General features: G+C 38.8%; 1 protein-coding gene across 1 annotated transcript; it reads left to right on the top strand.

Annotated features, from left to right (window-relative positions):
- Window positions 1–934: 934 nt before the first annotated feature.
- On the top strand, window positions 935–15226 carry LOC139710169 (uncharacterized). Its single transcript, XM_071622102.1, has 10 exons — window positions 935–940; window positions 1499–1793; window positions 4597–4853; window positions 5467–5534; window positions 6067–6236; window positions 6788–7291; window positions 7869–8046; window positions 11842–12104; window positions 12537–12682; window positions 14925–15226. The coding sequence occupies exons 1-10, from the start codon at window positions 935–937 to the stop codon at window positions 15096–15098; spliced, it is 2061 nt and encodes a 686-aa protein (XP_071478203.1). The 3' UTR covers window positions 15099–15226.
- The last annotated feature ends 329 nt before the right edge of the window (window positions 15227–15555 follow it).

Genomic DNA, 15555 nt, shown 5'->3' with positions numbered 1-15555 from the left:
TTCAGCATCCTCGAAATAGGGTAAAACCATCAATTGTTTTCAATATCTCACCATTTTCAAGGAAATACGTGGGAATTTCCGGCTTTGGCGGCCATTTTGGCGGCCATCTTGAATATCTCAAAACCCTCAAGGATGCAAGAGTTGCATCATCCAGATTCGGATTCAGCACTCTCAAAATAGGGTAAAACCATCAATTGTTTTCAATATCTCACCATTTAGAAGGAAATACGTGGTAATTTTCGGTTTTGGTGGCCATTTTGGCGGCCATCTTGAATATCTCAAAACCCTCAAGGATGCAAGAGTTGCATCATCCAGATTCGGATTCAGCACCCCCGAAATAGGGTAAAACCATCAATTGTTTTCCATATCTCACCATTTAGAAAGAAATACGTGGGAATTTTCGATTTTGGCGGCCATTTTGGCGGCCGTCTTGAATATCTCAAAACCTTCAAGGATGCAAGAGTTGCATCATCCAGATTCGGATTCAGCACCCCCGAAATAGGGTCAAACCATCAATTGTTTTCAATATCTCACCATTTTAGAAGGAAATACGTGGGAATTTCCGGTTTTGGCGGCCATTTTTGGCGGCCATCTTGAATATCTTAAAACCCTCAAGGATGCAAGAGTTGCATCATCCAGATTCGGATTCAACACCCCCGTAATAGGGTAAAACCATCAAAAAACATTGGGCGGACGGTAAAACAAGGTTCAGCCTCTGGCACCCAGACTACTCTCTCTCTTATTTTTCTCTCCTAAAAACATATTCAACAACAAGATAAGTTCTTCTCATCGACTTGATTTCTTCTTTCGTAAAAGAGAAAAGAGAAAGTAGAAGTAGACATGCAACAACACTTTCCCAATACTTATGTTTTCATTTCAAGGATCTGATCCGAACCTGTGATAGAAGTTGTCACTGACTGTCGAAGTCTTCATCATGAATGTAAGTACGCCTAGTCTACATACGGAAATATTGTGAGGACTCCGACCTACTGCTCTTGAAAGGTTGTGTCGACTTTAGCTGTGAACACTAGTTGTCTTTATCAATTTCATAACATCTTTAGTTCAGTCCAACTTTCTAATAGAAGACTACATGTATGATTATTCTAATGCAAGTCTTCTTTTTGATTTGTATTAGGCCTTTTACAGACACACCTTAGTACTTGAATAGATAAAACATCATGTGATTTGAATCTTTCTTTATTCAAATTTAAACATTATACTTCATCACTTACAATACCATAATGCTCTCTCTGCAGAATATCATTTTTTCTAATGTCGAATGCGCCTATATCGCTTAAAGTTTTGATGTGACTGTGAGAGATGTTATCTGCGTTCATTCGCAGGAAATTTTGAAGAGATCCTTTAAACTAACAAATGACAATTACACAGGTTTCTCATTGCTATTATTAGGCTTCGTCGTGTTTACATAATTTTGGCAATTAAAAGAACGATGTAGAATGTTTTGATGGTAGATATTTTTTTTTTCTGCTGCCAACAGCATCGGACCTCGAAAATCTACAAGGTCAACGACGCCTTCGAGCTCAACGAGTCTACGCCGACAGACCTCACCAGCATCAAAGTCAGGTCGACATCGACATCGAGCGTCGACGTCAACTACCCAGCCGACTTCCGGGGTTACCCGACCAGCGCGGCAAGCATCGACCTCGGAGTCGACGAAGAAGGGAAATCGCATCCGTGTAAGAACCTCGCAGTGGCGTGCTGCATCGTCTTCTTCGTTCTCCTGCTCCTGGGGTGTATCGCGCTGCTGGTTTATTTTGTAATAATGAACACAGGTGAGGATCAAATTTGAGATCATTACTCATAGGCCCGAATTCACAAAGGTGGTACAAATAAAACCATGGACAAAAACCATGGAGCGCCAAGTGTCGCACTGAATATTTCGTTACGAAATTGGTCATTTCGTCGACAAAATGACCGTTTCGTTAACGACATTATCATTTCATGGACGAAATGTTCATTTAGTTACAAAATGTTGACATTTCGTTAATGATCATTTCATCGACGAAATGACTGATTTTGTAACGAAATATTCCATGCGACACTTGGCGCTCCATGGTTTTTGTGCATGATTTAAACCATGGTTTCATTTGTACCACCTTCGTTAAGTCGGGCCGAAATGAACACCTGGGGGGTTCAGAACGCAGGGCCAATTATTCTGCAGATTAATACTGGATCTGATGTGTCAAAAACGACCTTACCTGTAAGCTTGCGCCTATACATGAATTCAGTAGTATGCATATCATTCATGTCACCCCAACCCCCTCCCCCTAAAAAAAAGTTTCGCTGAAAGGTCCCCGTAGTTTTTCTTCAAAATTCTTTATGTTACGCAAGGTAATTTGAAACATATTTCAATTTCATGCATGCACTTTGATTTTAAAAAATGTAGGCTATAATGGAAGCCATCTTGTACATCATTTTATGTAAAAAAGACCGGTCATTCCTTCACGCTATATTCTTCCCCTGTATATTGTGGCATCCATCTGCACTTTCTATAGCTGTTATTACCTATGCCCCCCTGTAATGTAAGATCAACTTACGTCTATTTAATCCACATTGCTTTGAGTTATTGTTTGTCATTTCTGTATCTTACTACGTTCGTCTTCTTTTGCAGTTATTGAACTTTATGCTGTTTAAAATGTTGTATTAGATCAATTATTGCTTGTACTATTTACTTAAAGCGCAGAAAAAATCCTTCCAGATGCAAAGAAGCAAAATAAACAATCAATCAATCAATCAATCAATCAATCAATCAATCAATCAATCAATCAATCAATCAATCAGTCAATCAATCAATCAATCAATCAATCAATTATTTGCATAACAACACTGTATTACAATGTGTGCCCACAGAGGCAGCTGTTCTATGGAACCCTCTCCATCCTTCTCTACCTCTATTCTTTTCTTCTTATTCCTGCTTTTCTTGGGCATACATGTGACATGTGATCCCTGGGTTTCTGTATAATGTACATTATGTACATCACACATGTTTCCCTCCAAACATATTTTTAGGGTCTGTGCAATTGTGTATTTATGATTTTGCATTTTTGATATATATTTGCCATAGTCAGACGTCAGCATGTTTAAAAGATTCAATGCATCAATAGTATAGTATAATGTTCTATTTTTATAGTCTCAAACATACCTCTCCATTTCATTAGTATTTCAGTTTAATTAGTTACGACATATAGTTTGATGTATCTAATTGTTAATTAATTATTAGTCATTTTGTTTATATATGTGATCTGTTTGTTATTCTTGTCGTGTAATGCTCTGTTATCTTGCCAGTGGAGGGAGATTTTCTGTATTTTTTAAAAATCAGACAATAAATGATTGAATTGAATTGAATTGAATCAAACTCTTCTTATAAGGAGAAGGAAATTAAGGACTAGACTGCCTCTCTTCCAGCTTCCTTTTAATGACAAAGCTGGAAGATATAAAGAAATCATTGGCATGATTATCTTCTTGTCATGGTTGTTGTTTTTGCTGTTTCATTGTTGAGTGTTGTCATCATATACTTTCAATGCCTACGCCTCCTGTGCAACTTGTGGGCATTATACTGCATCATCTTTTGCCTGTTGTCAACATGTATTAATCCGTGTTTTATATATTGTACTTATGGAGGAGCAATAGAGTATCACAAGGATACAATGCTTGTTTTGTTGTGCTGCCAGAGATATTTATTGAAATTGGCGATCCCATGCATGAGTTATCAAACGTGAACGTAGCCCTCCCCTTTGACGCAACAACATAAGACGCATTCTCGCTTAAACTGGGAATTCCTTCTGTTTTTGTGTCAATGCTCCTAACGATTGTTTTGTATCTATATCTAATCAACAGTGCTGAACGATTCGAGATTACGAGGTAAGATATTCTCTTCATTCCATTATTTTGTTCGAATGATATGGAACCAAAATGGCATATTTCGGTGACATCAAGGAATCTAGTTTCCGCTTATAGAGTTTTGCTGAAAGAGTTCTGGTAATCATATGCTTCAAATTTGATCCAAACTTAGCAAACGTACAAGTCTTCATACCCTGCTAGAAAGAACACAATGTCCCACAGTGTGAGATACACAGTGAGGAAGACAGTGTGAACACAGTGTGAAATCTCTTCATACTGTTAGATTCGAGCGTTTTAACAGTGTGAACACAATGTGAGTCATCAAAAACAAAGCATTACTATGAGAACACTCTGTGAAAATCACACCACAGTGTGAAATCATCTTCATACTGTTACATTCGAGCGTTTTCACTACAGTCGACTATGTGAACACACTGTGAACACACTGTGGGACACTGTGTTCTTTCCAGTAGGGTACTGCTGTAGAACAGAACCAGGGATATCTGCTTTTCCTTGTTGCTGCTGCTCTTCTTTCATTTTCTTCTTTATGTGATAGCTTGTGTGATTCACTCCACACTTGATTTCTAGTTGGTAATCTCCTCCTATGCAATAACTTATGCCAAAAATACTCTGTAAAATGTGTTTGCATTTGTTTTCGAACTGTAGCTGGTACTGCATAGAACACAATCGGTCATGTGTAACAAAATCAACAAACAAAAATGTCTAACTTTGTTCGATCACATACCATCAACGCTCAAGAATTAAGGACGGATAATGGCAACATGCGTAGATCTTGGCTTTTATTTCGTAAGATAAAAATCAGTGTTGTCTGTATAGATTGCTATAGTTTTCCGTCTTTGGCCGATTTGTGCACATTAACAGGCAAACTTATTGTTGAGGGCTCTCTACGTGTCAACGAAACATATCGGCCAGAGTTGTCGGATCCAACTTCGCCTGTTTACATCGAAAAGGAGGCTGCTTTCATTTCAGCCGTAAGTCTCATTATGTTAAAAATAATTCATTTTCCTCGCAAATGAGTACCAAAGCCTTTAATTCTATAGAGAAATGAAATATAGAAGTAGGTCGATAAAAGAATTGTATATACGAGAGAATTAATGGCACCGATTTAAAAAAGACGAGTGTTTTGCAGCGTTATTATCCCTGTTGGAAAGAACACAGTATCCCACAGTGTGAGAAACACAGTATGAACACAATGTGAACACATTGTGAACACAGTGTGAAATCTCTTCACACTGTTATATTCGAGAGTTTTAACAGTGTGAACACACTGTGAATCATCCACAGTGTGTCCCATGCGAACACTCTGTGAAAACCAAACCACAGTGTGAAATCATCTCCACACTGTTAAATGCGAGTGTTTTCAAATAGTCGACTATGTGACCACACTGAACACACTAGTGTGAGACTCTGTGTTCTTTTCAGAAGGGATGGTACCATGGGAACGAAATCTACCCAATTTTTCGTATCAGATCATACGCAATGTCATATGTTACAAAATAAATGTTAGATGTATAGTAAAGTGAGATCTTTTGCTTGCTTTAAGAGTATTTTTTCTGATACGAGCAGTTTCGCAATTCCCTACAGATGAATGCCACGTTCGTGTCAAGCGATATGGCGGCCTATTACGATGGATGTGAAGTAGTACGATTCGAGTAAGTAATCTATCCGTATGATCATTTTATTATTGAAGTATTACTATAGATGAGCGGCATTTGCTGACGAAATACACTTGAAATTATGTGTACTTTAATGTTATGATATTAATTACTCGTTTGTTGATGTATTGTTCTGAAGGCGACGGCGACAAAACCGTAATGACGAGTTGGAAATATAACTTGTGTTCAATGGTCATCAGAAATAATGTTTTGTTGTTTTTTCCGAGGTAGAAGAAGTATAAATGTGTGCCATTCAGACTACCAGTACCCATATAACGCGAAAAGGAATCTTAATATACGCGCATTTTTTTTTTCAAGTAGTCATATCATTATCATGGCAATATCGCTTGTCATTATTATCTATACAAGGGAAGTTTCCATAGGCCAATTCTTATGAATATTACCTTTCTATTGCATAGCAGTTAATTGTTAAGACATCATTGCAAGTATCATTGCTATTTTCATTACGGTTCATTTTATTCCACCAAAGAACAGAATTTGAGTTGCATTCTGTTATTCTATCTTTCAGACCAGGGAGTGTCCGAATAGTATTTGAGGTTTATCTACTGTCAGCGCCGGATTTCGCTGACACGGAAGCGGAAGTTGTCTTGGCGGTGCAGGTCACAATCGAGGGCGCTGTCTATTCCGAACCTTTCGCAGCCTTCGATATCATTTTTGGTTCTGTGCAAATTGATTCCGGTATGAAATGCATTGATATTATCATTGATACATTTACCCCTGTACACCATATGTATTTCATATGGCAATTATATGGCCAGATAGATAGATAGATAAATAGATGATAACCAATGAAACAGAGCAATATGAATATCATGATCAGCTTCTCGTTGCGCACTGCATTCTCTCTGTTGTGGTGGTGTCAGTTTTCCAACTACTAGTACTGATGTTGAGCAACAAACTCGTCTATCAAAAAATCATGTGATTAGAATAACTCATTATGTTGACATGTCTCATATTTTGGCTAATTCATACCTGGTATATTATAACGAAGCTGTCAGGACAATGTTATCTAGCACAGATTTAAGAAACTTCCAAATGTGGTTTCTGCGTCTCTCGACCATAAAACTAAATTTACTCTTTGATCATCAAATCGTGGTCATTTCATGGGTCATTATTTTTCAATCATCGTTTCCCATTCCTTATGTATCTATGGTTGAATCTTCTTGAGTGGCAAAATTAACGTATTAGTGTCTTACTGCTGATGGCGTCCTTTCCTTCGGTTTGTTCAGTTCAACAGATTTCTCTGACAACCATTCCTTCGATAGACTCCAATACACCTGCAGCAAGCACAGAATCATCTTTTGCTGAACTTGAAACAACGGCAACGCCCAGGTTGTCAACACACTCTACTTCGGAATCGGTGAGCAGCGAATCGAACATGCCAATCACAGTCCTCTCAAAGGATAGTTCTACGTTGAGATTTGCCACGAGTTCGTTGCCACCTCGTACAACACTTATAGATGCAACGACTAACGAAGAGACTACCGTGTCTGAGTTGCAAACGACTGACTCGCCCATCGCAACCACACAGCTGGCAACAACCGCAGAAGAATCAACCGTCATAGCAACCACGAAACTAGAGGAAAGCACAACTGAAATGGACAGAAGAACCCAAACGTCAATCGTTTCTCTGTCAGATGCGTCACTGAAGACTGCCACGCCCACAAATAGTGATATCACTGTGACGTCACCTCCAATCACACGCCAACCAAAAATTCACCCCGCTCTCCCAGGTACTGATTCATAACAGCGATACCCTCGGAATAATTGATTCAATACATCAAGTCTTTCAGTCCCGTGGGCCCCGTGGGTAACATGACTTGTATACAATGCTAAAAGGACTTGTAAAAAATGTTATGTTAGTCCTAACTAGGAAAAGTGTAGGAAGGTCAGTCCTTTTGTGGCAAATCATTGATATGAATTGAGAACGTTATTATCGGAAAAGCGACAATACATGAATAAATTGTAATTTGTTATAATGAACTTAGAACAAAGAGAGGGAAAAGAAGAACAGAAAATAATGCACCTCTCAAAAACACCAATAATCACATTTGTAGCAATTCACATCGCTCACATTATAATGTATAATGTTGCTTTTTTGACTTGATTTTGGCTTAATTCTTCTCCTTCGTCTTTTTTGTTTTTCGGGTCAATCTCGCTCCTTCGCTCCAAAAGTGTCATCCAACACTTTCACGCACTTTTGTTTTCATCTTGTTTCTATGCAATATGTCTCTTCTAATCAAACTGCATCTTAAATTTCATTGCTTCTACAACGTCATCGCCTACTTCAATTTGCATTCACGACCTCAGATATATGCGGAACGCGTCCAGCGGTGGCTGACGACGACGTCGAGTCCCGCATCGTCGGTGGAACGGACGCTGCTCCGGGCAGCTGGCCGTGGATGGGGTCCCTTCGCTTGAATAGGGGACATCAGTGCGGAGCAGTGCTGATTCACCAAGAATGGGCCATCACCGCACAGCACTGTGTGTAGGTATTCTCACACACGTACATACATGTACACGTGTTGTACGCACTCAGGCCCGTAGCCAGGATTTTTCAAGGGGGGGGGGGGGGGGGGGGGGGTGCGGTCACTAAAAAAATGGACCTTCTGTACCAATACCAATGATGACACACACACACACACACACACACACAATTATATATATATATATATATATATATATATATATATATTCTTTGGACGACCGAACTACAAAAGTTGTATAAGAATTTGCGCGCGAAGCGCGCCGCAAACTGTGAATTTTGACTGTTTTAATGACGTTTTAAAGTCTCGAGGAAATTTGTATTTTTGTCTGTTGCATGCAATCGCGTTACGGTATTTCATCTAGGAAATAGTAAAAACTCATTTTGCCAGGAAGTTGCAAAGTTTAATTGTGTTCGAGACTCTGCGCGCGTATATAGCGCGCCGCAAAATTGAGAATAGTGATTTTCCTGGTGTTGTTTTAACTTTTATTTTTTCTATTGTATACCCGCGTTAGCAGGCCTGAAGCCAGGATTTTTAAAGGAAGGGGGGATTGCGTTAATTAACAAAACGGTCCTTTGATACTGTCCCGGGAGGGGTAGCGACAATTAAAAGGTGGACACCATGCTCATACATGGACTTTCAAAATGGCCCCTAAACGAGTAATGATCATATGATTTTTTCGGGCCTTAAAAACAAGTATTCCTTAAATGTTTCCTTCACCCTAAAGAAGTACTTCATCATGATTGAACAATATACCATTTTCCCAAATTTCGGCCTTTTTGATACCCTTTGATTATATACGCTCGTACATCACACTTTCCATCTAATCCGTGAGAAAAAAACGACCCCTATTACGCGTTTTCTTTAGCGAGTATGGTCACGGTGTCCACCTTTCAGTAGAGTTTTCCATCCCATTGGATGCTGTTTGGAAGATGAAACATTCACTTTACTATACAGTATATCAGCCGTTGGTATGCGAGTTTGTCAAAAACGAAAATAAATAAGAAAATTTTTAAAACAAAATGAATTGTAAATGTGAACCATTTATATGTTGCCTCCTTGTAGTAGGATATTTCCAGCATTTCCGAACTTTCAAATAATCATTTTAGATTTAATAATATTAAAGGTAGTAGATCCGATTCGCAAACATCTCCAATATCAGTCAAATGTCATATTAACCATCATGCTAAGAAGGTTTTCTTTGTGAAATTTGGAGGTCAGTGAAATTCAAAAATTAAACATCCGTTAGCCATTGGAAGAAGTTGAGTGCAAATTCAGACCTCGGGCTTAGTGCTCAGATGTTTTCCTATATGATTTGATCTGTCTTACTGTGCACACTAAGATACATACTGGAATGGTTATTTCTTATTTATTAAATTATAGTAGCATATTTGGTTACTAGCTGTCTCTAGGCATTTTCGAATTTGGGCTGCAAAGAGATCCACTACCTTTAAGTTAGAAGAGAGATAAGTAAATAATGATAAAATAAACAAACAAAAAAGAATGAGTTTCTTTTGTAATACTATCTGACAAACTTTTTACTTTACCACTTTACTTCATAGCTCAGCACTTTCCATTCTCTCTCATACCCTCTTACCCATTACATTTAAATGAAATACAACTAAAATGAGTTTGCGTGCCTGCATAATACTCTTTGGAAATTATAAGTGAGAATGTTCTTAGGTTTTGGCTCACTTTAAAATGAGAACCAATAGAACTGTCACAACATGAGAAATGTATAAGTAATAATCAACAGTACATTTCCGAATTTGGTCTGCAAAGAAATCCGCTACCTGTAAGTTAGAAAAGAGATTAGTAAATAATGATGAAATAAACAACAAAAAAGAATGAGTTTCTACCGCCGTATCCAGAACAGAGCCTGAAACGATGCAAGCTCAAGAAATCGTTTGTACTATAATACGTCTTGAAGTACTGTGTGATACTGTTGACTCAGACTTCTCAAAGCTAAGTGAGAATTTTAACCCAATCCGGCTCATTACCTGAGATATTTATGAAAATATATCAATAAAGAATGTAAATTAAATAACGATGCGTCACAATGCAGTCTAACGCTCTCACAATGTTATTATACATAGGGTTTTTCCCTGACTGTTTTTACTCCGGAGCTCTTGCAATATTCAGGCTTTTGTAATACTATCTGACAAACTTTTTACTTTACCATTTTACTTCATAGCTCAGCATTCTCTCTCATACCCTCTTACCCATTACATTTAAATGAAATACAACTAAATTGAGTTTGCGTGCCTGCATAATACTCTTTGGAAATTATAAGTGAGAATGTTCTTAGGTTTTGGCTCACTTCAAAATGAGAACCAATCGAACTGTCACAACATGAGAAAATGTATAACTAATAGAGAACTGGAGTAAGACAGGCCTTTCATTTTGTTTTGTCTCTCCTGATCGTTCGTAAGAAATGCTAATTCATGACCACCTTTTCACAATTTGATTGGAGCATGCATTCATAATGGAAAATAGTTGACATAATAATCTATCCCCAGGCATTATCATGCCAACATGTACTTATATGTACATGTACTATATCTTTGTGAGACGTAGATATAAAATGTCTCAGGTTTTCGATTATAGTAATTTCGAGGAAATTTCTTTAATTTTTATCATATATGTAAACTTGAGGCTATTAGATTTTCATCCACTTACCTCTGTTCCTGTGAAAAAATGCAAGTGTCAACCTCAATGTCATCCACGAATCGCACGTACTCGGGCGGCCAGTGGAAAAAAAAAAACACCGGTCAAACGCGCCAAGGGCCATGGCATGCAGTGCCAATATAATAATAACTCGCACAAATTGATACATAACATTTGTGTTTGTGTGCATGGGGACGATCCGATGGTTCATACAACAAAAGGGTTTCGTACAATTATTTTTAACATTGTTAAACATACTCTTCCACATTTACGTAGCATATAATGTGTCTTTATATTTATTTGGATTGTTATCTTGAGAATTGCTAAAAACCGTTATTATGAAAATGTGGACCTTTCAGAATTTGGGGGGGGGGGTGCGTACGCACCCGACGCACCCCCCCCCCCCCCCCCCCCCCCTGGCTACGGGCCTGGCACTTGTGTTACGATATTGACATTGATATAATTTGAAATGACAGCCGTTTTATTTCTGTATAAAGATTTATTTTGACATGTCAACTTGAAAGTCCTATTATAGCCTTTTCACAACCGAATTACAACCCAGGGGCGGATTCAGGAATTCTGTGAAGGGGGGGGGGGGGGGGGGGGGCGTAACTTATATTTCTGGTGCCACTTCCGGGTTTCATTGCATTTCTTTCTTTTTATTTCTTTTGTTTTTAACGATAAATAAAGGGGGGCGTGCGCCTTTTGCGCCCCCCTCTGGATCCGCCACTGCAACCACACAATAATTGAACAGTAATGGCAGTGATAACACCCCTCTACCCCTCCCCCCCCCAAAAAAAAAAAATCATTAAAATGTTCATCATGAAACAAAATGAGATAATATTCAAGTTCAATGGGACCAAAAGTACCGTTAGTTTTTCAAAATTTAGATGTAACACCGAGGTAGAAAATACAAAGGGGGGGGGGGGGTAGTTTCAGGAAATTTGGCAACTTGACATTATACCTGCCTCGGACAGTAAGTGTTAACGTAATAATGAAAGAACAGTGATATTGAGGGAGATATTTTTTTCCCCTTGTACCGGTATTTCAATGTGTCAATGTTGTATAGCTCGGATAGCTTGGATTACTTTTATCTCTTCTTTCGTCTTGTATTCTCACTGTCACAATAGATCTTATTTCGACGATATTGTCCTCGGTGACAACAAACTGTCTGGCGCCCCGTCGTCCTACAGGGAGGTGCGTACCACGACCGCTTTTTCCAACTCCGACTTCAACGTCCGCACCGACGAGAACGACATCGCCCTCGTGAAGCTATCGTCACCGGTGAACGTAACCGACCACGTGCAGCCGGTCTGCATTAACACCTTATCGTCGGAGTTCAACTTCACCAACTGCTATATCACCGGCTGGGGGACTGATGACTTTGATATGCGTGAGAACTTTCTCTTTTCTCTTTTCTATACTTAAAGGAGAACTCGAACTGATTTTCAGACTTTTACATTTGAACCGCTATGAATTGGTTATTCTGGGTGCTATTGGATGGGCTAGAGGGTATAAGAATTTAGAAGGAATGATGTTGATAATATGAATTGATAAGGAATGAGAATATTTTCAAACTTTGTAACAAATCACAATGAACAAGGATGATGACATAGCAGCTTCACTATAAGAATGCACGAGTGTGGACTCAAGGAAACAGGATGGACATTTTTATGGTATTGCATTCTTTTGAATGCAGTGACACTGTGTTTTCCCTATAAGACAAAGGAAAAAATACGCGTGTGCTCTATCTTTCTCCCTCTCCTTCTTCTCCTAATTATTATCATCATCATCATCATCATTTTCATCATCATCACCATACCAGAGGTCCCAATTACCGAGCTACAGGAGGCGCCAGTACAACTCATCGAGACCGCCGTGTGCAGCGAGTGGTACTCCAGCTATCACGACCCGCTCACTGATAGGCAGCTGTGTGCTGGCTGGGAGGACGGCAGGAGCGATGCATGCTCGGTAAGCCGAAACTTATCACGAACACACACACACACACACACACACACAATATATATATATATATATATATATATATATATATATTATATATATAGTGCATGACGCTGAATGCACTATAACAATATAAGCACCGACAAATTCTGAATTTGCCCCGAAGGCCAGTTATATTCAATGAGGCCGCAGGCCGAATTGAATATAATTGCCTGAGGGCAAATTCAGAATTTGGAGGTGCTTGGTACTTGTTATAGTGCAATAAGATGTCATGCACTATGTGATATATAAAATAGCATACATACCCAGGCAAGATAAGCCTAGATCATTTCTAACAGTTACACGTGTCTCCACAAGCAATAATACCAGTTTCTTTGAACCTGTGTAGACAAAATCCTGAAGATCCTAATTCAACTATAGAGTCTAGGGTCTACGTGGTTATATCTAACGTTTTCTAGGCCCTACGATAGGTTAGGTCTAGGGCCCTAGGGGCCCTGGCCTAACGTTTTTATACTAGATCTACGTACACTGTACTGTACGTCACTTACGAGCGACAGAGCTAGTTACACTTGATCCTAGGTTTACCATGGATCTAACAGTAAACACTAACAGTAACACGTTAAACGCCCTACTTACTGCACTGTGGGTCCAGGACCAGGACTAGATGATGTTTTGTAGGATTAGGGATCTACTGGATTTAAACACAAGGCGGCAAGGCTCGTGCCAGGCCGCATTGCTGCACATGCGGATTCCGAGAGTGTGTTGTGAATGTCGTAGTAAAGTTCATAGCGTAGCGTGATCAAAGAGCGCTTAGCGTATACTGTACACACCACACGCTGCCCATTTCCACGGCGCACTTCCGCGTAGAATGTACGGAGAAAGCGGCACAAATCTTGGGTTGACTTGCTCAGTAATATCCGTCGGATTGATTCCTTTTTCAGAACAGTAGGAGTCCAAAATTCGTAGGGCGTATTTGATGGCATCCTTTGTGTCCTTATTGTCTAAGATACTGTTTATATAGATCAGTCTCTCTAAAAGTAGCGAACCTGTTCATTTCAGCTTCCATGTTTAAATCTACCGCTGAAAGTCTAGTCCCACACAGATAAGTTGCTGGCATAGCCAGCCTGCGAGAATTGAGAATAACGATAATATCGAGCAAAGCATATCGCGGTTGTGGCGCAATCGCGTTGATAAGGTGAGGGATTCAAGTACTCGATGATTAAAATGAGGGAGCAAAAACCGATATCAAATCGATAGTGGGTTATCGTTTGCAATCGTTATATTTTGCGTGCACTATAACTTTTGTCGTGCACTGCCGGCCTGTATCATAAGTATGTATGCTATTTTATATATATATATATATATATATATATATATATATATATAATATATGTAAATGTTATACATTCTTTTGTTTGTTTGTTTGTTTTTGTGCACGTGTTTGTTTACGTATATTGGCATACATTTCACAGGAGTTGCTTACCTATGTTTATCCTTTGATGGTGAATGTCTTGTTGTTGCAAATGTGGCATATTAATTTGCATATATACCATTTTATGTTTCCTAAAGTGCACTACACCTATTAGACTCCCCAAACATTGTTTTCTGCATTTGACGTTTGACTCTGACATCTCCCACTCTTTGTGATATCTTCCTCCATTACTCTGCCAACCATGGCACTTTCCTGTTTGTCTATTTCTTTCTCTGTCCTTCTCTAATCGCCTCCAATTATTGCTCTATTTAGCTTTTTTCCCCCCTCTCCATCCCTCTTTCTTCCGGATGCCCCCCCCCCATTCTTTCAATCTTAAAGGGATGGTATAGTTTTGGTTGAGAAGGGGATTTAGGTTTTAACTTTTTGGGAAATAATTATGAACCACTTATATGAAATATGAAGGAGCAGAGAATTCTAAGAGGAATTAAAATTTTACTTGATAAAAGTCAGTTTTGAAATGGCTGAGATATCCAAAAACAACACAAAACAAACTGGCTCTATATTAAAAGGTGGGTCCCACCAGACCTTTTATCAAAAACTTTGTTTTTGGGTATCTCGGTCATTTCAAAACCGATTTTCATCAAGTAAACTTTTAATTCCTCTGAGAATTCTATGCTCTTTAATACTTTTATAAATGGTTTCTATGATTATTTTGTAAAAAATTTAAAACATAAATTTCCTTCTCAAACCAAAACTATATCATCCCTCTAATCTTAATAGCTAACACTCGCTCTGGATCTTTACCCCGTCATCATGCAGGGTGATAGCGGCGGACCCCTGCAATGCCAAGACGATCAGGGGATCTGGTATCTCCTGGGCATCGTCAGCTTCGGCCAGGAGTGCGGGCTGGAGAGACTACCGGGCGTCTATACCAGAGTATCCACACAATTAGATTTTCTTCAACAAGTGCTGGACACAAATATCAAAGTCTAGTTATGTTAAAATAACAATAAAACATCCTCACTGTTGTAATTCTTTGAAATGACATCTCAGTAAGGACCAGCCTCGATGACAGATCGGCGGAACTACCTCCTTCATAAATCTTTCTTATAATGTCTTAGAACAAGGGATGACAACTCATAAAGTAGATTATATTAACCATTACGCGATCAAGTAAAAATCTTCGTGGCTGAATAGAGATGCTGACTTCGTCACCACCTTTCTTCTTTGTGGAGAATATCTAACACTGCTTTTTTTTTTCATCTAGAAAGAAAGAAGTGTTAAAGGGGACCTCCGGCAGGAAGATTTTCAGACTTTTACGCTTAAACAACTACAGGCTTGTATATAAGTTATACCGAGTACAGAGTATCAGAATTTATAGTGACTGGAATGAGAAATAATGTTTTCAAAAGTTATACATGTAACAAATTGCAATGAACAAGGATGATGA

This window comes from Diadema antillarum, unplaced genomic scaffold, assembly GCF_040938485.1.
Source record: "Diadema antillarum isolate AM-2024a unplaced genomic scaffold, OU_Dant_1.0 seq00001506_RagTag, whole genome shotgun sequence".
Classification (NCBI taxonomy): Eukaryota; Metazoa; Echinodermata; class Echinoidea; order Diadematoida; family Diadematidae; genus Diadema; species Diadema antillarum.
This window is presented reverse-complemented; position numbering and strand designations above follow the sequence as displayed.

Excerpts from the sequence above, each read along its gene's own strand:
- LOC139710169 (XM_071622102.1), top strand. Across the intron at positions 12,105-12,536 it reads GACTGATGACTTTGATATGC|AGGTCCCAATTACCGAGCTA; the intron begins GTGAGAACTTTC and ends TCACCATACCAG. Across the intron at positions 12,683-14,924 it reads GCAGGAGCGATGCATGCTCG|GGTGATAGCGGCGGACCCCT; the intron begins GTAAGCCGAAAC and ends GTCATCATGCAG.